Source organism: Xiphias gladius, chromosome 11 (genome assembly GCF_016859285.1).
Source record: "Xiphias gladius isolate SHS-SW01 ecotype Sanya breed wild chromosome 11, ASM1685928v1, whole genome shotgun sequence".
In the NCBI taxonomy this organism is placed as follows: domain Eukaryota; kingdom Metazoa; phylum Chordata; class Actinopteri; order Istiophoriformes; family Xiphiidae; genus Xiphias; species Xiphias gladius.
Genome location: NC_053410.1, coordinates 17,474,450 through 17,499,555, shown reverse-complemented (window position 1 = coordinate 17,499,555; position 25,106 = coordinate 17,474,450). Strand labels below are relative to the sequence as shown.

Sequence of the window (25,106 nt, the reverse complement as noted above, 5' to 3'; positions counted from 1 at the left end):
AACAGGTTGTTATCATACTTTATCCTTTGGTAGACAGGTTAAACAATGTACAAACAGGTAATGAGATAAGTGATTGGATTTAACACTTAAGATTACTGTAAGATAATAAGGATAAAGGAGTGACAAAAGGTGTTCTGTAAATAAGATTTAATTTGTTAGACTGCAAATGTATAGCAAGTAATATAGTGCCCTATGGTACAGTTTTAATTATCATAGTACAATTTACAGTTTTGTGTTTTGGGGTTTCTATTTTAGTGTCAGTGACAAAATATAAAGCATAGAAAAGCTGTGTTAAACAAACAAGGTCCAGAGTCCAGTATCTTAATGTGGTGCAAGTGCACAGTTAAAGGGTCGTTTACAGTTTTACAGAGGAAGTGATTCAGACAACGGCACAACACAGAAACCTATAAATCAACTGACCGTCAGCATCAATACATGATTATGATACCATTTATTGCACAAGCCAATCCGTATGAACACATTCTAAAATAAAACAAAAACAATTTATCTTAATCTAAAACATATAAATTAAACTCAATACCAAAGTAAAACTGGACTCATAGAAGATAATTCCCTCATCTCTTTACATATTTTCACACATACTGCAACACACACACACACACCCATACACACATAGAAATACCCACACATACACACATAAAATGACAAGAAATGCAGAGAGAAGGGCTCAATCACTTTCATGGCAGTCTTCCCCTTCAGCAGTGGCAGCAGCAGATTTTCATCCCAAAGTACCCGAATCATTCAGACACTCATCGTAACCAAGGCTGTGCAGGGACAGAAATGACATTAATTCAGAGGTGACTTCAGTGAATGAGCTCATCGAAGTATCCTCAGCAAGTAAACAGATGCTTACAATCGTTTTTGAGTCTTCTTTGTCCAAAACCTTTTGCGCTTGGTCCGGAGGAAACTTCAGCATGGAGGTAATCACTTTGGCCATTGTCTGTAGATGAGGAGCAAAATAATAATTATTATAATATGCAATCTGAACTTCATTCTCAACAAAGAATTTTTCTGACCCTGCTGTTCAGTCTCAAACATTTCTTCATTTTCATATATTTTTTATAATATTCCTTTCACAAACACGAGATACATTAAGCCTTTACCCTTTGACACCATGATCCAATTATATTGAATTTGTTGAGACGATTAAAGCACAGGACCAAAGAAAAAAAAAGAAAAAAAGAAAAAGAGAGAGAGACAGAGGAAAAAAAGCAAACACTATCTGCATAATCAACTCCAGGCCTATCTGCCAGGGTGCATGCGTTTCCCCATAAACACAGGGGATAATCAGAAACAGGGCTGCTGTGTAGAAAACATAACTGCTCTACTAACACTAAACAAGGCCAGCATGTCTTTAAATGGCAAATCTGCGTCATACAAGATGCATGTGCTAGCAGGCAGCCTGGGGGACAACGTCCACACTGGGGAGGTCTGCCATGCTGCCATAAAGACTAACTGTTTGCTAGGTAGCTCGGAAAAACCTGCTGACTTTAGGACCATGTCAACAGCACTGTTAAATTAGGGAGATCACTGTTAATTTTAAACAAGAAAACTGGACACAACATGACTTTTATATGACCTCCTAAAAAAGGGATGGACTGAATCTCCGCTATCGCCAGTTATTTCGATGTGATGGTTTTGAATGGTTTGGTTTAGTTTAATTTACTGACAACAATATATATTTATAAAATACAACATATCAGACTCAGTAATAGAACAATTAAGTCCTAAACTTAGTATTTACATTGTTGCCCCTGGTGTTTTTTTTGGAGACGGGCATCCAATGTATGACATTCAATATTAGAAAATAAAAAGTTAAAACAAGAAAACTGAACCCAATGAACAACCAATTGATCATTTTTTTGTGTATAAAAATGTTTAAAAAAAAGAAAAAGAAAAAAAACAACCAAAAAAACAAAAAACAAAACATACTTTTGTTTCCCGTCCCATCATGTATTCAAACAACACCTTCCTCAGGTACTCCATCTCAGTGGGTTCTGAGAGTGCATCAGTGCTGTTAAATCCAGGATCTGTAAAAACAAGCAAAAACAGCCTTTTAAATATCAGTCTCACTATAAAGCATACTTGACCAAGACTGTCATCCACCGTCTAAAAGAATGTAACTGTTTTAAATAAAACTAATTTATTGACTATTTATTGACTGAACTTTATTGACTAAGTCAATAAATTAAATAGTCAATAAATTAGTCGCTAAATTATTTGTTTTTAATGGGACTGTGTGTGAAATACTCTTTGCTATAACACATTTGCTTTATAGATGTACAGTGTTTGTTTTTCTTCTCTAGTTTTAAAGTAAGGCTAGGACACAGTTCAGCAATGCCTTTCACTGTCAAATACCCTGACGGTAGCTGAATTGTGGCAACCCACAGCATTATGTTTGCGTTAGCAACCAAATACAGAACCTCTTTCTGCACAGATATGGGTTCAAATGACACTAACTACCAACTACAAGCACAAGAAAGAATGGCAAGGCTCAGCATGAGCACTTTAATACCACAAGAGTCTATGAATGAACGTTAGAATTCTCTGCCCAAAGCTATAACTCCATTATCCCCTTTAAAAAACTATGAATGGGCAAACCTTTGTTACAACTTGGACAGGGCTGGTAACACTTAAGCTTCTGCCTCTACAACTGAAAAACCCCCACCAGGTCTTTAATATGGAACAACACCTATTCGCTCTCTGCTTTTCTGGAATAATCATTCAGACGACACCAAATGTCCCGGCATGTGCCAAGAGAGACCATGTGATTAGAGAACAGGAAAAGGTGATAGAGAAGTGCAGACAACTCTTTGATCACTGCCGTGAAGTAATGCATCACCAATAAATCCCCTAGCCTTTGTGCTCCTGACCCCATGTTGCCCCAGCTGAGCCTACCATACCCACCAATCACAGAGCAACAGAGCTGAAACCGGTTATCAACAGCCTTCCGATCAGCCCTCTACCTGAAACCACAGCTCCGCGTGGGTTAAGTAGGCTCTACAGAATGAGTGAAGACACTTTCACTAATAAGTATGGCAGTCCAAAGGAAATACAGGACAGAGTACTTGTAGTATGTGTACTTGATATAGAGGATTTGAGAAGTCTGCGTGCTGCGGGGTCTTGTGTGGGAAACATTGAAACCACGATCTGGAAAACCCATTAAATCCAAGGATGGCTTCTTCACCGCCCCCCTTCTGACAGCAGATTCTCTTTATTACACCAGCAGGGAAGGTCTAAGAGAGGGTAGACTTCACTCAGTCTCTCTAAATACTCTCTCGTGCACAGCACGCACGCACACACACCATGTTCGGTTGACAATATACTTGAAGATACTACATTGAAAGGCTTACCCTAACCTTAACCACAACGGTTATATGTCTAACCCTAACCCTTACTCTAACCTAACCCAAACTCTAAATTACAACCGCAGCTCTAATCTTAACGAGTAAGCGTAAAATCATACTCAGTTGGCCACGATGTCCTCAAAAGCTAGTTAAACCAGACCACACACTCACACATCATCACACACCACTCAAGATCTGCATCTCTGATCCATGAAGTGATGTGGGTGCTGGCGAATTAGGGGGAAAACACCAACTCTGGGATCTTACAGAGCAGCTAAGCTCTTAGCTCTTAAGATCAATAACTATAAAAATCACATGTTAACACAATTTATAATTACACGTTATCTGTTAAAAATACCTACCACAATAAAAAAGCAATATTGATAGGTGACCTATCTTTTACTGTAGGTGTATGTAGTTGATGTTACACCTTCCCATGATAGTGTACTGAGTTTAAGCACTATGTATGGTGTCTTTGTTGTGCGGATTTCAAAGAAAATTAGCTAAAAAGCAGAACTAAGTGATTCATGGTGTTACCGTTACCTTTGAATGTGCTCCCGAGATGAGTTACAACAGTGTTTCGGTGGAAACATTTAATCTTGTCCTCAAGCGAGTGAATCTACCGTGGAGAAACACACAAGCAAGCACAGATTAATAATCGAAAAACTATCTGACCTCAGCGGGTTAATTCTATGTGTTACCTTAATTGTTGCATGGGACATAAGCATTTTGTTGGTCATCCTTTGAGGATGTTTGCGAGAATGACTACGTGTGAGAAAAACTGCGGGAGGCGTTGCTCTGATTGTTTATAGGGTTAAACCAAATGTAAGCAGATGTGCTGTGTAATTAAGTTGATGCAGCAGGAGAGCAATAGCAGCTCTTGCTGGAGGCCACAGAATCCTGGGAATACACTGCATGGGATTTAATGTTCACTTGTCCCTGCAAAGAGCACACACAGGGCCCAAAACTCACTCTCTCAACAAACCCCTGCTCCTTCAGCCGAGCCTCGCTCAGCAAGGTTGTCTTCTCGGCAAGCTGAGCCTGAGGCAGATGACAGAACATGAATGTTAATGAGAACTGGAAGGTCGAACAAGTAATGCGTGCAATGCACAGATAGTTAATGATGCGTGTTTACTTGTTCAAACAACTTTCCTTTACAGGGGCAATAGGCTGAAATGATACGACTCCTACAAACAGTGGAACCAGTGATGCTGGAACCAGCAAACATACCTGTAGTTCTTCTGTGCTCATCTATGCCGGAAATTAATGAGAAAAAAGTGAAGTTACTGATACTGTATGTTAGAATAGAATGAATAAGATACATGTTTAGTAACAGTAAAAATAAGAATATATACAGTAGATTCAATCATTTTTTTGTATAATAACAATTAAATAAACTGCACAGTTTATCTTTAAAGGACAAGTTTACCGATATTCTATATATTTCTTTTAGTCAACAAATACCATGAAAAGACCAAACCAACAATAAACTGATCATAAGTATTGTTTATATATCAAAATCCTGATAGAGTTTATTCCTATGTGCCATAGAGCTCCATTGTTGTCCAGAAACTATTAAAAACACATCAATGAGCCACACAGTTGCACTGGGTGACATGCTCCTTCCTTACCATGACCTTTGGCACTGTGGTTTATTTTAGATCAATTCCATAACACTTGTTAGAGCACCAAATGTGTTTTAATCCACCACTGAAAACAGTTCCCAACAAACAGGCAATATAGTCCTGTTTGAGTAATGTTTTCTTTGGCAGCCACGTACAGGTGCAGCAAGTAAGAGAGTACAGAGAGATGGATTATCTCACTTTCGATTTTGGTATTTTTTTGGGATGTTTTGACAACAACAAAAATTTACAACAACAACTACAACTAAACTAAAAGGACCGTTCATGCCCAGTTTTTTCTGCAAAGATATACTAAACTGGACTTGAACTTGTGAAAAGAGTGCTGTCTCTATGGAGAGACACACTGGCCCACTGTCTAAATGAAGAATGGTTTGTGAGGCCCGTAGTAAGGAAAGGCCTCCCTGAGCATAAACCCGTACAATCCACCCATAAAGTTATTACCTCACCAGGGAAAAATGCAGCTGAGTGAGCAGCATAATTCTTTGTGTTTGTGTGCATCTGGACATGTGTGTAAAGGTAGAAGAATCGGCACAGGGGTCTCATGGCACCTCAACACCTGGGTAAAACTCCTCTCAGGAGCACTTTTGTCCTATATGGCCCCTTTCCAGGACGCACATCTTGCATGCGAGTATCGGTGTAGTATAAATCTAAGGCCTAGAATCACCTCGTATGATGATAATTGAGAACAGGGATTGAGACTGGCTGTTGCCTCACAATCTTTGTTTTCCGAGGCGAACATTCCTGAGTGAATCAAACGAGCTTCATGGCATCCGGTGAGTTTTTGGAGAGCGGCCACACGACTGGAGCGGGACACTGATCAGAGCAAAGTATGTAAGCAAATTGTCCCTCGGCTCCTTCAATTACGAAACAAGACAAAGGAAAAGATAACTAATAACTGCGAACTCTGTTAACCTGTTTATGAACTTTCAAATAATGGGGTGACTGAAAGGGCTCTGTGGTCCTGACACAAAAATGCATCTGGATTAGGCTGTCATTCAAAACTAGGATGGCTTCCATCAGATTCCAGCCTTTCTCAAAAGGGAACTGAAAAAAAGTGATTTCATACAGCCATTGTTATTTCATGCATCCACTGTAAAGTGACTTATGACTTCGACAGAATCACTACATAAATTTAATCTAAACCTCCAGGCTCGTATATAATAATAGCTTCAGGTATGAATTTCTACATCTGCATAATGTCCACGATACATCAACCAGTTGTAACACCGATCACAGATGTTTGATGACTTGGTGAACATTTACAGTAGGTCAAACAAGTTTGTACCTCAGAAGTGCCGCGGCTACTTGCTTGCAACTCCTCCAGTTCTTTCTGAACCTGCCAAACTCTGTCTCCCATCTCCTCTTCTCGACTCTGGGGGGGAAGGAGGAAGAAAAAAAAAAAAAAAAAAAAAAAAAAGGCTGAGTCATTTCCTATATTTCATCTCATCATCACAACTCAACTATGCTGGTCAAGTCACTGCCTTATTTCAGACCTCCTACCCTTAATTATGTTTGGAGACAGTAAAGAAGGTAATTTCATACCAGCCGCTGACTAAATAATTATTTGACCGGATTCCAAATATATATCATTCAGCAGGCGTTCACTGATGATTAAGTTATTTTAGTACAGGGAGGAGGTTGCCAGAGGATATGTGAAAAGATTGTAGAGTAGTAGAATTTATGATTTCATGAAAAAAATATGTCCACATATTATGTCAGCTATAACACCTTAATAATGTTGTGATTGAGAGTGGGTGAAAACTAGTTAGCAAAGAAGTAGAGAAGTTAGAACAGTTAGCTTAAATCTAAGAGTAATGTTAGTTGGTAATGGATAAATAACTGAAATAGTTAACATATAAACAGTTGAAATAGATGGCTAAAAGTAAAAGGATAAATGGTTGAAACATCCATCTTCTGTCACTCTTCATGGTACAAATGCAAACAATGACAGTTCAAATATATGAGATTTACCTTAACATCCAATGTTATATCCACTTTTGTATCATTAATGGTTAAATAATATTTTATATTCAAGAAGTTTAAAATCAGTTCAAATAAAGAAATCTGGAGCATGACTGCTGGTATCCAGGAAGGGGTACTTGAGTTCATGTGACGGGTCTGTGGGGCTTGTTTGACGGAAAAAAGGGATGGCAACCACTGCTTTAAACTGAGTGAAGGCAGCTGCCAACTAGTGCAGTGATAGCTTCCAAATGGTGGGTGGAGTTAATCTCCTTTCCACAGTAAACCTATAAAATAGGGTTTTGTTTGTAGGAAGAATGTTTCATCTTTTTTATTTTAATACCTGTATAACCTGTTCATATTTCTGAACAGTTCTGTGCAAATCATCCTCCTTCTGGGCAATCACCTTCCTCAGCTGACTGGCCTCTTCACGATGGCAGCTGATGAGCTCTGCTTCAACACTCTGGGCCTTCGCTGTGTCGACGAAAGGGAAAGAGGCCAGAGTTAACCCATAAAACCAAAGTCGCATCAGAACCGCTCAATCACATCCCCACATCCCATCTGGAATGTATAACATGATTTACAGTAAACATGGAGGAAGGAAGGAAACATGGCAATTCAGGTGCACCGTTTCCAAGTGCAACGATCCTTTAATTTTCGGTATCAAGATTAAATAATGCATAATGTTTCAATGTAGTTATTCCACCCTACTGTTTTACATGAAAATCAATCATATTTACTTTGATTTTTCATTCTAAGGCTTTTTTTGTGAGCTTAAAACATACGTACACTTTAATGTACTAAAATGACTTCACCACAACAAAAGAGAATTCTTCACTCATCAGTCATTTCCCATGCTTAATGATGCAGCTTTAAATCTTGTCACTTTCATTTGATTTCTTCTGTCTCACCAATGGCTTCCTTCACTGCTGTATCAAGCTCCCTCTCTTTCAAGGCCATTTGCGTGTTGAACTCCCTCATTAACTGCTTGATGGCAGAATTGTGCTTCATTTCCACCTCTTCCAACTCCACTCTATTACAACAGAAAGTAAAGGAAGTGTATTAAATTAGTATGGAAAGCACAAGCACGTGTTTAAATATCTACAGATAAGAAATTCATTGCAAGCTCTTGTTTACAGATGTCGGTTAGTTTTCATTTTAATATTTTATTATGAATTATTACTAATTACTTACTTAATGAGACATCATGAACTTACTTCAGCCTTTTCTCATTCTCCTCTAAAAATTCTTTCTTCGTGTATTCTAGGTCCTGTTCATGCTCCTTCCTCAGTACTCGGATGTCTTTCTGTAACCTGGCAAAGTCCTTGTGGATTTTCTCTTTCTCGTTCGTCACTTGACTCAGTTTGTTCTTGAGAGTCTCCAGAGAATTACTGTCCACTTCTTGCATTGGAGAGTGGTTTTCCAACTCGTTATCCATCGCACTCCTGGTTTGCTGTACAGTGCTACAGTCCACCTTCATCTCAGCCTCAAGCTCTGACTGATTTTGGAACTGTTTACTAGTTGCCTGATGTTGATCAAGCTGGGCATCCTTCTCACATATTTCTTCTTTCATACGATTTATTTCTGCAAGAAGGTTTCCATTCTGCTCTTCTACTTCTTTTAGTTTTGCCTTGATTTCGTGGAGAGCTAATTCAGTTTCTTTGAGCTCCCCTTGTTGTGTTGTATCTTTCTGAAGTAAGGAGAGCTTCTCTTCATACATGTTTTTCAATTCTTCTAAAGACTTTTCTTTCTCAAGCCTCTCATTACTCAGAGTCTGTTCAAGTTCTTTCTCCTGCTCCTCTTTAAGCTTGACAAGAGCTTCCTCTAGTGTTTTTGTTCTCTCCTCTAACGTTTCTATGTGTTGTTTGCTGGATGTTTCAGTGCTCTTGATTTCCTCCAAGCTAGTCTCAAGAGCCTGGATCGTCTGCTCTTTTTCCTCAAGCTGCGAAGTCAGCTGTTTTTTAATCTGACCGATTTTCTGCTCAGCTTTCTTCTTCAGCTCTGATACTTTCCGAGCGCTCTCTGCAGACAACTTCTCCTCAGTTGCCTTCAGACTCTCTTCTTTGCTCTTGATAATCTCATCTTTCATCTGTTCAAATTCCGCCCTTTGACTTTCAAGCTCGCGTTTGCACTTTTGGTTGTCTTCCTCGAGGAAGTGTAGTTTTCCTACCATCTCCTGCTCTGAGTTACCATTTTGAGTGCACTGCATCTGGGTCTGCTGCAGCTGCTCTACTAACTCTCTTTTTTCACTCTCCCTGATGCTGTGTTGCTGTTTGAGGTCAGCTGTGAGCTGTTCACACTCTTTTGTCTTTAAGGCCAACTGCTCCTGAAGCTCGTCAAGTCGGCTAATACAAGTCTCCAGTTCCAAGGTAAGTCCGCTGACTTTCTGCTCTTTCTCACTCAACACTTGGTCCATCTCAGACTTGCTGATGGACTGATTGTCAATGCTCACTGTCAGCCTTTGTAGTGCTTCATTCTTCTCAGAGATTTCACACTCTAGCTCTTCAAGCCTGGTCTGTAGAGATGTAATAGTGTTGTTATTCTGTGTGAATTTTGTCTCTGCCTTGTTCTCATACTCAGACAGACTGTTCCTGAGTGCATCTGCCTGCTCCAATGCAGACTTTCTCTCGTGCTCTAACCTCTCAGTGGTCTCCTTCATTTGAACAGCAGCCTGTTGGCTCTCCTCTTTATACTGCTGGTTCAGCTGATTTATGGCTTCCTCCTTCTCTTTTATGCTACTTGCCAGCTTATTATTCAAGTCACTGATGATGCTTTCCAAGTCCCTGATATGCATCTCACTTGCTTTCATGCTCTCTGAAATGGTTCTGTTTGCTTCGCTCAGCGCTTCAATTTTCTGAATTTTATCACTGATAGACTGAGAATGATTCTCCTTCTCATGTGTTAAGGCTTTGATATGCTCTGTATGAGCAATTACCTGAGCAGTCATCTGTTCTAATGAAATGCATAGATTCTTATTGTCCTCCTTCTGCTGGTGGAGAGTCTCCTCTAAAGTGCAAATTCTATCTACTTTAGTCAGGATTATGTTTTTGAGATGCCCTACCTTTTGCTGACTACAGAGCAATCTATCTTTCAGCTCTTTCACCCTACATTCAACTCTTTGACAGAGTTCATTAGATCCACACTCCACTTTAGATTGAACTTCCTTACAGTATTGGTCCATTTGATTGCTGATCATGATTAACTGCTGCTGGAAGTTTGCTTCCTTGGCTTGTAGCTGGATGGCCGTTTCCTCAAATTTACTCTGCAAGTCCTCACTTTCTTTACATCTGGAGCCTTCCAGTGCTTTAAGCTGCTTCTCTTTTTCCTCCAACTTTTCTGACAGCGTTCCTAACATCTCTCTGCTCTCTTCCTCTGTCGTGTTCAGCTTGTCTTGGAGGGCATTTCTCTCATTCATAGCCTGGTTAAGGTTCCTCTCCACTGACTCCATTTGGTCTTTCAGCAATTTTTCACCCTGAGACAAACTTTCCAGCTTAACCGCTGCTTCGTTAAGCTCTTCTTGCAGCTTCTGCACAGTGGTTTCTCGAATTGCCAGGTCCTCCTTTAAATCCTTTATTTCACACATTACTTGCTCATTCTCCTCTCTGCTTCTGCCAAGTTGCTGAGATAATTCCTCCAGTTCCTGCACCTTCTCCTGTAATGTGAGTGAGTGTTTCTCCATTATTTCTTCTTCCTGCTGTCCAAACTTCTCCTGCCAGCAACGCTCCAGCTCCTCAATCTCACGCTTATGGGTGTCATGTAGCTTCTCCACTTCTTCCTTATGGTTGGCTTGCAGCTCTGACATTGCACTGCTTAGGCCTTGGGAGCTTTTTTGGGCCATTTCAAGAATTTTCTCTTGAACTTGTTGCTCTTTCTGCTGAAGCTCTGTCTCCTTCTTTGCAAGTTCCTTCTTCATCGTCTCTTCATTCTGCTGAAGCTTTTTCTTAAAATTCTCCTGCATTTCTTTGGCTTTCTGCTTGAACTTTTCCATTTTTGTTTCCTGTGTTTTCAGCTTACTTTCCATCTCAGTTATAGTGTTTTTCATCTTCTTCTCATGGGCAGCTTTTTCATCATCCAGCTGTTTCATGAGGCGTGTTAGTTCTTCCTGCTTAGCGTTCAGTTCTGCAGTAAGTGACTTCTCCTGCTCAGAGAGCTCCTTTTTGGTCTGCTGTAATTGGTGTTCTAATTCTTGAATTGACTTCTCTTTTTGTTGACAATCAGTCTTTGCAATATCCAACTGACGCTCCAAATCTGCCAGATCCGTCTTACATTGATCAAGATCCTCTGAGATCTTACTTAACTGTGCATTAGACTCCTTTAGGCTCCCATTTTCCAACTGGGACTGTGATAAACTCTGTTGCAGGTCCTCCAGTTCCTTAACCTTGTCATTTACCTCTTGTACAGTAGAACGGGATTCCTCTTGCAGTGTTTTTTCTTTAAGGATATATTCTTCAATTTCCTTTTCCTTTTCTCCGAGAACAATCTTCAACGCGTTAAGTTCCTCCTTTAGAGTTTTTTCTATACCTCCAAGTGACTGCTCGTGCTCCTGTTTGATGTTTGCAAGATCTACATTGTGCTTTGCCACCTGGTCCTGAAACTTCTTCTCGTGCTCCTTTTGAGCTAAACTTTGAGCATCTTCAGCTGCCCCCAACTTCTCCTCCAGAAGCTGTTTACTTGTCAAAGCCTCAGAAAGTTCAGAGGAAAGAGCCTCTAGTTCCACTTGCTTTGCATCCAGCTTCTCCAATGTTTTCTGGTTCATGTCTTCAACGTGTGCTTGGAGCTGCAACTCTTTGTCCTTCAGAAGAGTTTCCACTTCAGCTCTGTGTTTTTCCTTGAGCTCCTCAACAGCCGCATTATGCTGCTGGGTAAGGGTGCCCTTGTGCTTTTCCAGCTGCTGCTGGTGCTTTTCCTCTAATGCAGAGATTTGCTCTTTGTGTTTATCCTTCAGCTCATCCAGCTGACTGGAAAGTTCATGGGACAGACTTGATCCATCCTGTGAGGTCTTCTCCAGAGAGCTCTCCAGCTCCAATATTCTCTGCAAACATAGATGTTGGTTGTTATATTATTGTATAAAGTCACTACAGTTAATCATTTCACAGAATTCTGACACAGTGAGAGATAGAAGATATATTTTTTAAAGTGGGACTGTACAGACACAGTACAGTTGTCACCAAATATTCAAAGCTTCAAGGGCTTGGAGAGATGGGTGTGTGGGTGGCTCTTCAATAAAAAAAAAAAAAAAAACATGACAAAACAGAACAAACAAAAAACAAAAGACGACATACTCTAATACATTTTGTCAATTTATTGATTTGATCCAAAATTTTACCTTGCAATTTAACCAATGTGTTATGCTTTGCAGTAAAGTATGCTCAAGTATGTCAGTTTGCTATTACACTGAATAAATCCATCGTCTCCTCCTTCCCTCTCTCCATCTGTGGGTGTGTGTAAATGTGTGTGTATTCTGTAGAGGTTTAGAACTTGTAAATTAAATAAACACATAAAATCAGATAATATCATTGCTTTTTTTTTTAATCAATGCACTTTTTAATCAATTAACATGGAAATTAACAACGGTTTGGACCTCAAAGCTTTCAGTCAATCGTAGTTAATAAGTCCAATATTATCCGAGTAACTTCATTAAAAAAAAAAAAAAACAACTCACAGTCCTTGCAGTTTCTAGCTCCAGCTGTATCTCTTTAACCTTGTGATCAGCTTCTGTCCTCAGAGCTGTCTTTTGTAACTCTGCGTCCTCCAGAGCGAGGGAGGCCTGCTGCTCTTGTTCCTTGGTTAACTGGGCAAACTCCTCTTTGCATTGCTCCTAAGCAGCACAAGTATGTCAAACCAAATTTAAAAGTGAATGTTTTTAATCTGATTTACTTTTTTTATGTTGTGAAATTAAATGAACAAAAACATTTGGTACCTACCACAGCTTTGTTGATTCTGGCATTTATCTCTGCTTCTTTAGCAGCCAAAGCTTCACTGTGGAGTTTTTCCAAACCAGCCACTGTTTCCTCTGATGATTTCTAAAAAAATTAATCATAGTTATAAAAAAAATAAAAAATAAAAAAAATAAGATTTTACGGTCCTTCTCTGCTTTCTGAAAGAAACTTTACAACATAACATATCAAATATCAATAAAGTGCATCAAAAGTCAAAAAAAAAAAATCAAACAGGATAAATTTGCCTTGCACTGTGCTCAATGTCAGTTGAGGAATAGTTTAAATGGGTAATACTGTACAGTTTGGTAAAAAGTTTGGTGTTTTACTACTATTTTTTCTCAAACATAAACACTTCAATTGGTGAGTCAATGTTACTACTTAGCTTCTATTACGTAACTATAACATGTCATGTTCAAAGAAACAACAACAACCGGTATAGCCATCTGACAGTGTAAAGCTAGTAATGTTAATGTACTAATGACTTCTTCAGAATGAAAATGCATGAGTACTCTGCGGAAGTCACTCCCTGACCTTCATGATAGTGACCACCTCCTGTTTGACTCTTCTGAGTTCCTGCTGCAGGCTCTTCCTCTCTTCCTCACTGGCCCTTTCAACTTCTCTCACTTGCTCCTCCAGCTGAACTTGCAGCTGCTTTCGCGCCTCCTCCACTCGTTGAGCTACACCCAGTGCCCGTTCAAGTTCTTCAAATGCTTTTTTGGGAGGGGCACATTATTAGCATATTCAGAAAAGACATTTTTCTTGAACACTATCAGTAATTGGATTTCACTTACCTGATTTCTCAGCCTTTTCTTTCTGTTCCTGTAATTCTTCTTTCTGGGTAGTAGCCTGCTGGAGCCTGGAGCGTAGCTGCGCAATCTCGTCTTCTTTCATTTCCAGTGTCTCATGCATCTGGCGCTTTGTCTCAGCAATCACCATTCCCTGAAAGCCAGCAACCAGCCATAAAATGCCATAAAAAGAAAATCAACCATTAAACTGTACAATCTAAGCTAATGATTCAACACTGAAATTGATGCTGATTTGATAGTTACTATATCTTTATTTTACACTGTAACTCAAGCCCTGTGTCTATAATTGTTTTTGACTTTAGGTGCTTTCAGTCCTCCTGACAGAGATCTCGTGAGCTGCTGTCCATCCTGCAGAGCTTGGGTCAAAGTTTAAGAGAAATACTATGGGGCTTTACCATCTCTGCCTTCTTCACTCGGTAGCAGAGTAAAAAAAAACATGTCTACTTTTCTAATACAACTAAATCTGCAGGACCTTCAATCAAGATTTTACTAAGGCCTAAAAACCTCCTCACCCACCTTGTCCTGCTCCAGCTGTTCAATGAGGTTTTTGGCATCACGCAGCTGAGTGATCAACTTAGTCTTTTCTGTAGTGTGCAGTTCCTTTAAACATAAAACAGTTGACAGAATTACAGATGAGAATGTCACACATTTCCAACTGTCAAATATCCCACTTTACACCAGGCCAATTCTGATTTTCAGACTCATATTCTGTATATACTTTGGTCAGATAACTTCAAAATGAGAAATTTTCTGCACCACCCAGGTTGCCTCACCCACAAGCCAAGTAACCAGAGAATGTACTCAAGCCCTGCTAAACCAACAATTCGACCTAAATTACAGCCCAGTTTAGCAGCAGTGGCATGTGTTTGCTATGTCTCTGTGCCACCACAGTTTAACCAGTGGTTACTAAACAGGAAATGCTGGGTTGACTGTATGTCTCAGTTTTTGATCTATGTGTGCCACAAGGAATGAGAGTCTACGCAGCCTTTTGATTTACAGGTGATGTTCAAAACTTCATAAAACTAATTTGAAAAATGTATAATTGTACTGTGAATATTAAAAAAAGCCAGACCAGATTGTAAATAATAAATTGGAAAATCCTTGAGCTGAGGGTCTGGAGTCGTAGACAGATGCTCTGTTTTATGGGATATTTGTCTGAGGCGGGGGATGAGAACAGCCCAGCCCAGCAGTTCCAGGATGCCTTCAAGCTGCTTGAGAGGGCTAAACGCCAGTTAACCTCTGCTTTTCCTGACACAGGAAAAGCCCTACTCCCAAACAGAGTGCAGATTCAACATAAAATTTATGGCATTAAATGAAAGCAACCCAATCAACAAACAGCAAAAAGACACGCTGTCTGTTATCACAGTGTCTTTGTAATAACAAAATATTTTTTATCAGACGCTGCAAAACATCAGAAAAGCTATGGACCAGCTAAACAAGCCAAACATACCACTAAAGCAAAATGTTTTGAAATCAATGAAAACAATGGTTCAGTCATGTCACGCTGACATGACATGAACCCTGGTCCTGGAGTGTAGCCAGAGAATCTGGGTGTTTGGACACTGAGAACCACAGCAATCCACTATGTCACTGAGATAATGGAGTCACATTATCAGTGGATCATAAAGACCCTGGGTGACATTTTGCAGCACAACACGAATAATTATAAATACACTGTTCAGTCATTTGCAGCATCTCAGTCCTGCTCAACTTTAATCAAACCTCTTTGTAATTACAGTTTACCACCACACCAATTTCTAGCGAGAGGCTGTTGCCAGGAAATTGCCTCAAAAAATCTAGCTACTTTGTATTTTGAATTCACCTTACTGACAAAGTGATAGTGTATGAGCAGATATTATCTAAAATGTATGGATTCATTTGACTGAAAATGACCTATTATTACAGTATGAACACGGTCAACTCTTCGGTATCATTGCTTTTAAACACAGCTTAGTTACCTTCATCTTCTCCAGCTCCTGCAGTCTCTCCTGCAGCTGCTCCTGCAGAGTTTCATTCTCACTGCCCAGCTGGGCACTCCGCTCCTTGTGTGTACGCATCACTTCTTTGCACTTCTGCAGAAGGTTTTCCTGCCTCTTAACTCGCTTCTGCAGTGCATCCATAAGTTTGGTTGGATCACTGTCGCCCTCTCCTGCCCAGGAAATAAATTACACTAGTTAAAAAGTAACATTATAGTTCCATAGAAAAGTCATATAGATTTCACAATTAATATGTTGACTTTTGGAGTTTGCCCCTAAACCTAAGTTATATAAAAAGTATGCTTACCCTCAGTGACTCCAGGCTCTATTCCTTGTTCCTTTGAAGGACTTTCTGAGGCAGAAGTAGATTCTTCAGTATCTTCAGACTGAGGGGACTCACCTTCAGGTGGCAGAGCACCATCAGAGACCCCCTTGACTCGTTTCTTCAACAGAGCAACCTGACAGGAAAAACAAAAATCCCAGATAGTGAAATAAACCTCCCTGACTACTTAGGTTGATAACAGATCGTTTTCTAAATTCGGCATTACTACCTGCATTCTCAATTTTGAAAATTTAACTTTTAGCATTTATTGAATGGCTTAATATTTTCTTCCATTGTTAATGTATTTATCTGTACAGCGTTGAAGATGTTGCAATTGTAGAGCCAAGTTCTAAGATTTTAAGTTATATAGAAACATCAAAGAATAAATCATGTTGAGCAAAATCCTACCTCTGATTTGATGTCAAATATAATCTTATCCATATTAGTTTATTAGTGCAGTGAATTTGAGCAGTTCAGAGGAATAGTTGTATAAAAACGTCTGTATAAAAAATTGATATGTCAACAATATTGATTGCAAAACATTTTACCCAAGATATTAACACAAGGTGATTATTTTGCTCTTTGTAACCTCTGAAGTCTCACGGTTGTTCCTGACTTTGTTGTAAGGAAATACAAACATTGCTGTTTTCTGTTTTGTTTTGTTTTTTTGAGGTAGAGCATCCAAGTGAATTTCAGTGCAGGAGAAACACACCTGTTTCCTCTTACAAACTGCTATGTAATAACCTGATTATGTCTATGCTTTTGGTTAACATCCATATTTATCCAAACTACATGAGTAAGATGTACAAGAGTATGACTACCGGTGGGACACTGGGTATCATTATGTTGGTTTCATGCTCAAGTTGATAAAATTGCTGAAACTTTTGCTGCAGTCTATCATTCACATACCATTGCACTTACCTGTGTTTGGAGGACAGTGATCATCTGGTCTTTCTCCTCCAGTGCAGCGTCAAACTCCTCCTGTAGGTGTTTCTTGGCCTGCTGGTCCATTTGAAGCTCCTAGAGATCATTCAATATTTTCACTCTGATGTAAAACTTAAAACGAAAAGAAAGACAGACATTGACCTAGAGAGACAACAACATTCATAGCATATAGCCGTACCTCCCGCAGCTCCCCTATCCTGCGGAGAGCTTTGTCTTGACTCTGACTGAGGATGACCTGAGGGAAAGGAGAACAGAAATGAACATCTGATCCGTTCAGGATACTACATTTGTTCTGAAAATGACTTGTGAGAAATTTCCTGGGGAAAACATCATATCAAAAGTAAAATACTATTAAAATTACCTGTGTTTTTTCTTTATCTCGTTGTACTGTTCGGTATGCAGTAACCAGCTGCACGATAAAGAAGTGGAGAGAGAGAGAGAAAAAATCATGAATGCGAATACCTCAAAGCAACTATAGTTTTATTCTTATATGGCTATGTGCTATGCACTAAACAGGTTAATAAACTAAATATTATAATCTCTTTGGGCCCTGTTTGATTCTCACCTCTGAGTACTTCCCCCTGTACTTCCCCAGACTCCTCTCCACTCGAAGCAGTCGGTGCAACAGCTGCTCTTTGGAAAGAGACTCTGCACTTCCTGGTGGCTCGTCAGCCTCACTCTCAATATCTGAGGGGGGATCATATGTCGGGGCGCCGGGGGACTCGTTTTCTCCCAGAAGTGTCAGGGAGTCCCGCGATGAACTTCGGACCAGGTTCTCTTTAGAGGGAGAGCGGAACAGGTTTTCTGCCCGACTGGCACCACCACGAATCAACGACTCCATTGAGGGAACTTTTAACTGCAGTTTCTGGGCAAATGACTGTGGCTCCTCTCTCTGTTACGATGTTCGAGACATTGCATGAAAAAAAAAATTTAACTAACCAAAGAATGAGCAGCAGCATCATAAAATTATCTTGACGTTTAAAAAATGAAGTAGTAAAAAAAGTGGATAAACGTACGCGAGGAGAAGCACTTCCATCACCATTGATGCTACCTCTGGGAGACCTGGCTGGTCCTTTAGAGGCACCCTGCAGATAATAAGACATTATGAGAGAAAGGAAAGCTGTGCCAGTGAACTTGCCCTGGGCCAGTTAGTCATCCACACCCAGCGTGGCTCTCCCTGATTACTCTGGAGGGAGCAATATTAGTATTGCTGGGAGCAATGCAGGGGCAATGGGTACCCTCATGCAACTTGGAAAAAACAGAGGGGTTATATACATAAAAAGAAGGCATCTCTACCATACATTAAACAAAAAAGGGTTAAAACTAGACTCTACAGAACAGCCATGAGGATAGAACAGACAGACAGTTAAAGTCAAGTCGGTATTTGAATTAAAGATGCTTGGCAGTGCCATGTGCAGCAGTATTACAAGAGCACAAAGACATATTTGAAGTGAATGAACGGCAGCTTAATTGGTTAATTAACTTGTTAGAAGCAGGATCAGAATAAGCAAATTTTCTCCTCCCTTGTCCAGCTCCAAACTACTCCTTCCTCTAGATTACTGTGCAAAACATTCAACATTTATTTCCTGTTTCTTGTGAAAATATTCCAAATGGAGCAGGAGTCACTGCTGGCTCTGGGTTTTAACAATGGCTCTTAAAACAAATAATGAAGAACAGCTTGCAATGTATTCTAGTAACTTTCCAGGGCATGTTGAGGTTTCAAACCAAATAAGTAAATGTACGTCATTTTACTGGGTATAGGGGGCAGTTGTTTGATTTTTATCAATGTGTAAATGTGTGTGTGTGTGTGTGTGTGTGTGTGTGTGTGTGTGTGTGTGTGTGTGTGTTTGTGTTTTTGTTTGAGTGAGTGTGTGCATGCGTGTGTACATGTTGGGGACCACCGAGCTAAACGGGTATTAAAAAAAACACAAATTGTGCTGTTGAGTGTTAATATCTAGAAGGCTAAATATTGATGAGGTCAGAAGATTTTAAGAAAAATCTTGATTCGAAACAAAGGCATTGTGCCATGGCTACCTGATGCTCTTACTTTACTCACAGGTTTCTGTGAATTAACAGGAATTAAAAAGGTACGATGTGGACTTTCACCACAAGAAACACTACGGATCAGTGTTTTTAGCGATGGGTTGTGTTTTGTTTGTTCTCTTACACCCGCAGGAGGACAGGCATGCATGTCTGCGGGCCTGAAACTTTTTAGAAAAATCAGCTTAGCAAATGTTTTATGATGAAAGGAATGCAATCAACATGTTCGTTAGACATCAAGGATACACACAGTGTCTTTTGGTGAGTAACACTGACTGACAACTTTTGTTTGTTTACAAGAAAACTCCATGGGGTGCTTTCAGGATCTACATTTAAAAATTCTCTGTAGCATACCGCACTTAGGCTCACTTAAACATTTATTTCATGGACTTCTTTCACTACTTTACTCAGTGTGTTACCTTACTTACATGCTTGTAACTGTTAAAGGTTGGACAACAACTTATGGGGCTCTAGTTGAGGGAGGCCTACAGTAAAACAAGAACAGAGTGCCTCTAATTCTGTCCTGCATGCTCAAACACTACCCATCTAAATTTTCACTGGGATATACATGATACACCAAATCCAAAGAAGTTCTGAATCCAAAATCCTGTCTCACAATGGTAGCTACTACCACTACCTCGATGAAGTCCCAAAAGAACATAATTTAGAGAGAATGAAGAATTCCTTGTATGAAGTTTGGGTCAAATGACAAACATAGGTGACAAGGTTGTATATCCAAAAAAAATAAATAAATAAATCAATAAATAAAATAAAAATAAAAATCAACAAATTTAATGAAACAGTTTTATATGATTACAATCATGGGATTCAGCAATCAACATTATATAAGGACGTGTGGATAACATTTTGAAAAGATGTAGACGGAACATGACAAAGACATCGTGATGGATTTAGGATATAAATGGTTAATCACAATCTGTGGCTGCAACACATTCAAACCCTCCAAACTGTAAAGCAATAATCCACTGATCTCTACGGTCCATTAGGTTTTAGCCTCACCCTTTTACATATAGTGCAGCTTTTACGATTATATTTAGGTTAGATGTAATAGAGAGTTACAACGCAACAATTCAAGACTCAAACACTGACCCACTTTACCAGTATGTCCTTACTGGCATTAGTAAGCACTGACAATGTAAATAACAGGTATACGTTCACCGTAGGAGAAGAAGTTCATACATCTTACAATTGATGTCGAACTGTTTCATAATATAAAATACCCACATCAATGGACAATTATAACATAAACTGTCTAATATAGAGTTTGTGGTAAACAACCTCAAGTAGCATTTCAAATTGAATTTTACAACATGTGTACAGCACAGGAACTACATATAGCTAGCCATTTCCCTAATGCTTAATTTCTGGAAAAATGTGTTGTTTGTGTCACAAATGATGAATATAAGGTTTTTTTCAAATTTTAATTTCCTCCATTCTTCTTGCTTCCTCCACATATGAACACATATAATACAGTTTTTAAGCCCCACAAGAGCATCTACAAAGGTTTGCTGTTCTGTTTGTTTACTTGGAAGAGTTACAAGCAATTTAACATTTCAACCGCTTAAAAAGCCTTCCTGTAACTTGTAAAATGAAAACTTCAACTCTCCAAATAAACAGACTTGTGGGTAGAAGGGACAGGGGCCATCAGGCAACATAACAAGGTGTTGAGGGTCTACAGGGCAAGCAACTAAGGATCCCTAAAGACAAGGAGCCAATATTCAATTCTATGACAGATAACTGAATAACTGAAAGGTAGGGCAATACACCAACAGACGGCAGAGAGCACACAAGCTTCTATCCCACAGTGTAAACCCCCATTAAATGCAGGGTTAGACTAGATATGAGATGCCTTCTTGTTGCTAATCCAAAGGAAACAGGAGACAGAGAGCAGGGAACAAGCTGTCCCTACTTGGGCCACAGTCTTCCACCGATTCCCCAAAGGCGCGAAGATGGGAGGAAGGAACAGGGCAAGAGGAGGAGGAGAAGGAGGTGGAAGAGGAGCAGGAGGAGGAAGAGGCAGGAAGTGAGGACAAACTCACCACACTGGCTACCTGGGCCGTTTTGGGTCGTTTTGAATGGTCCAGAGCAAAGATAGTATACTCAGAGAGAAAAGCGGGCTCTGCTATCATCCCAGCCAGCACCTGACCCCGTCAGTGCAGTAACGGGACGAAAGGTGGGGAAAGGAGAGGAACACAGAGAGCAATGAGAAAAACAACACCATGAGAGTGAAATAGCGCTGAAGGGAGTGTCTAGCCAGACAGTCCAGAAAAGGCTAGACGACAGAGACTGAGATGGAGGGAGAAAAAGAGTGTAGAGTGTAGAAGTGTAGAACGAAAGAGATAGAGGGAGAGAGACTACATGAAATAGGAAGAAAAATAAGAAAAGCGGGAAAGTGAAACACTCAATCAACATTAATGCCATGAATAACAGTTTGACATCTCTGCATGTAGTCTTAAATTATGATGTTGTCAAAAATAGGCTAAATCTGCCTTTAATGATCAAATAAACACTTTCAGAGTGTGTCAAAGTGTTAAAGATTTGTGAAGTGAAGATGCTGCGATGATGAGGAGCTTCTAACTTGAGGGCATATGAGCCAAAGTTACAGCTACACATCTGTGCTTCCAAAGGAGAAAGGAGAAAGTATAATGTAAAAAACTGACCAAATAGGGGCACTGTCACTATTCCAGTTTGGGGTCTGCAGTGTTGCAATGTAGAAAACTTGTCATGAATGAGAAATAAATCCCATTTTTTGATCTAAAGATCAAACAGCCAAGACTGTAAACATCCATATGTAATCTCTAAAATAGATGCATTAACCATATGTTGCATCATCCATTTTAAAGTCCTGGTCAGTACCTCACTGCCGGTCTACCTCTGTCTAAAGATAACAAAGAAGTCTTGCATAGACTTGTCCATATCCACTGGGACAAAATATTGCACCAACTCTCCAGAGAAAAAGAAAAACACTGAGAGGAGGATACATCAATTATTCATGCATATGCAGAAATATGGCCTGCTTGCCACCATTAAAATGTCCTTCCCAGTGCCTGTAAATGAGAATCTTTTTTTGGTGAGCAGTTTCTGTACAACTGTGAAATATAACTTATATTGTGTCATTAGATGACCCGTTGTAACATAATATTTTGATTTCATGCACTGACACTTTGTTTATATTACAAAGCTTTTTAACAAAAGATTACATAATAGTAATTGGCCAAATGCTCTTAAAGAAAGACATCAAAAGGCCCGGAATTTAATCTAAATTTTGACTTCACTGTCCCATGCGACAATACATGCAGTTAAAAGAAGGAAAACTTAAGAGACCATACCTGTATATAATGAGATCAAAGTGCTGAATAATGCAGGGAATAATATGTGTGTCTTTTATTATATTAACAAACTCTGATCAGTAGGAGACACAGAGCAGAGGATGAAAAGTAGAAATTTTCAATAGTCTACATGCTGAAAACTGAAAGCACTACTTGGTCATGATGTACTTTCACTTGGCACAGCAATTAAAAAGGCACTGGTTTGTTACTGAGGGAACACTAAGCGTAACAAAACACATGACATTTATTACTCTGTATTGAAAATTAGAACAGAAGCTGGGGACAGGACATGACATCTCTGCAGGCTGTAGCTTGAATTCAAAGATATTAAACATATATTAGCACAGGTTGACACCATGCTCACCTCTCTATCACTGGGAGAGGGTGAGCCATCGTGTTGAAATGGGGGGGTTTGACTACTGCGCCGGTCGCCAGAGCCCATCTGCTAAAATAAATAAAACAGGATACATTTGTATTAAAAATACAGAATCCATCTCCCCACATTACACACAATCATAACTATGCTCTCTTTCTTATTCTATTATGAGAATTGAAAATTCAAGTCTTGGATAAATATAATACTCCTCTTTGCTCAAACTAACTTTTCTTGTCATTGTACCCCACTGTCTGTCAATCTTCACCTTTGAACCCAGTCAACTCAACTTGCTGGTTCTGCAGCAGGACAATGGGTGTCATCAAACACAAACAAAATTTAAGTAATAAATTAAAGTTTGCTCCACGTAAGGGTAAGGTTACAGAACGAGCAACTCAAACCTTCAATAAAAAGTAGACAAACACATGTCATGCGCTATGGAAAAGGACTTTTTACTTGTATAGGAACTTGAACTAAATTACAAAAGTTTGGTCATAATTGCCAAATAGCATCCAAATAGCTAGCTACAAAGGAGGTTCGGCAAACAACACAGATATTTAAATTATGGTTTTTATAGCAAAAGAGCTTTCACGATGAAATCTCCGCACTGGTTTTTATATTTGCATACTACGATGGCGCACTGGCAGGATTTGTATGTGTCAAAAATAAGCTGCCAGCTGCCTTTCAGCCCATGCAAACAACATAAAACAGACACGCCTATTTTGTCTATGGTCGATTAAAAGCTTTCTGACAAGTGTTTTGACTAAAACAAAGTTCACTGACTGTTGTTTTTTTTTTTTTTTTCTAGCTGGGACATCGAGATTTACCAGTTACAAGTTTTCTTGTACGCACCTTACTAGCTGCTGACAGCTAAGTTAGGCAGTTAGCTGAACTACCATGGTACTAACGTTTCCAAGAAAACACAAAAGCCAACTGACTGAACAAGTTAAGAAAAGTTGACAGCATATTAAGTTAAGTCAAGGAGATATTACGAGATAATCATTTAGAAGCATGAACTATAATTTCAGCGAAACGACAGCCCCCTTCCTCGGCTAGCTACCTGAGCAGTGTAAACAGATAAGATTAGCTTAGCCTGTTAGCTCCCAGCAACACAACAACCAACCTGGGCCTGCTGTGGTGACTGCGCATTCCTCTGCGGTGACTGCTCCTCGTTTATCTTCTGTTTCAGTTTTTTAAACATCTTGTCACAGCGACTCAGCTAGGAGCTGACGACAGATGACTATTTTCCGGCGGAGATGTATTTCGTTGTTGTTCAGCCTGACATCCAGTCCTCAGTGCAGACTTCCTTGTTCGCTTCTGATCTCCAGCAGGTGACCGGGCTCTCTGCGCATGTGCGGCCAACGTGGAGGAAAAACTGAAACGTCAGAGTTAAAAGGCCAGTCAGGACTAAATTAGCTACAGCGCCACCTGTAGAGGAAGTAAAGCACTCCACTGATTTTTCAGGTAGCTGTCTTTACAGGTCCTGCTGATATTAGGGTGGTTAAATTTGTTTTATGAGTGTTGTCCTTTGGTAGTTTGGAGTTGCACTTTGTAACATGATCCCTAAAGTTGACTTTACTGGTCACAGAAATATCAGGATTTGTTACATTTTGCTTGGAATAAAGTTAAGCTTTTATCACTGTCTTTTATAGGGAGCTACACACGTGTAATATTCATCATAGTGTTCAATGCTGAGGCCACGGCAAGGTCCTGGTTAAAAAGTTTACTATAGTTTTATTTGTGCAACACAGTTTATGCAAAATTTAATGGACATCGAACTGAAAACAAATTCTATTACACATTCATATTTCTCTGATGCTACTTGACATATCTCTCAAGAGGTAATATTAATCAATATTTCATAAAAGTCAGAATTTTGTATAACATAGGTTTCATACATTTATTTTTCTCTTTCTTTCTTATCCCTTTAATTTCAGATTTGTCTTTGATCAACCCCCAGTTTGGGAACCACTGTTCTAGTGAACATATACATCATTTATCATGCACAGAAAAACTTTAAAAACCCACCTTATGCAGCAGATGTGAACACAAAAACTATACAAACTTAATAAAAATACTTTCCAACATATGTCTCCCTCCCTTTTTTGTCACTTTTGCTTTTAATAAAAAGGAATAAAAAAGGAGAGGGTACAACAGAATAATACAGTAGCATTGTTTGGACAGAAGAGGGCACTAGCTAAGTGTGTTTTTACTGTGATTTTACTTCAGGTCAGTTCATAGCACAACTGACAAGACTTATGGAATGTGCTATCAAGCTTTCGTGGCTGGTACTATTTCCCTTGCTAAAGGAAGATCAATTACTTTCTCGTTATTGTTTGGCGGAGTCCCTGAAAGTGACTGTCACAGGGAAAAGCTGTTTAATAA

At 39.4% G+C, this 25,106-nt stretch overlaps 1 protein-coding gene across 6 annotated transcripts; it reads right to left on the bottom strand.

Annotated features, from left to right (window-relative positions):
• Positions 1 to 132: 132 nt before the first annotated feature.
• golga4 (golgin A4) lies at positions 133 to 24,043 on the bottom strand. Of its 6 annotated transcripts, none has more exons than XM_040139282.1 (25): positions 23,845 to 24,043; positions 22,713 to 22,793; positions 21,059 to 21,160; positions 17,975 to 18,043; positions 17,524 to 17,850; positions 17,320 to 17,367; positions 17,137 to 17,193; positions 16,935 to 17,033; positions 15,999 to 16,149; positions 15,674 to 15,864; positions 14,232 to 14,315; positions 13,701 to 13,848; positions 13,441 to 13,619; positions 12,895 to 12,993; positions 12,633 to 12,788; positions 8,188 to 12,002; positions 7,882 to 8,003; positions 7,314 to 7,444; positions 6,297 to 6,383; positions 4,599 to 4,619; positions 4,341 to 4,409; positions 3,912 to 3,987; positions 1,954 to 2,051; positions 875 to 961; positions 133 to 785 (listed from the first exon to the last, which is right to left on the bottom strand). In XM_040139282.1, the coding sequence occupies exons 1-25, from the start codon at positions 23,920 to 23,922 to the stop codon at positions 771 to 773; spliced, it is 6,390 nt and encodes a 2,129-aa protein (XP_039995216.1). In that variant the 5' UTR covers positions 23,923 to 24,043; the 3' UTR covers positions 133 to 770. The 6 variants fall into 6 exon arrangements, with proteins under 6 accessions (XP_039995216.1, XP_039995218.1, XP_039995217.1 ...); XM_040139284.1 differs by having other exon boundaries at positions 7,377 to 7,444; XM_040139283.1 differs by having other exon boundaries at positions 22,713 to 22,790.
• Between the last annotated feature and the right edge of the window lie 1,063 nt (positions 24,044 to 25,106).

What these genes read in the sequence shown, in the direction of transcription:
- golga4 (XM_040139282.1), bottom strand. Translation starts at nt 23,922, where the DNA reads ATGTTTAAAAAACTGAAACAGAAGATAAACGAGGAGCAGTCACCGCAG. An exon ending in AGCTAGAAACTGCAAGGACT is followed by an intron (nt 12,003 to 12,632) that starts GTGAGTTGTTTT and finishes CTATGTTTGCAG; the next exon opens with AGAATATTGGAGCTGGAGAG. An exon ending in TGAGCACAGAAGAACTACAG is followed by an intron (nt 4,410 to 4,598) that starts GTATGTTTGCTG and finishes CATCTGCCTCAG; the next exon opens with GCTCAGCTTGCCGAGAAGAC.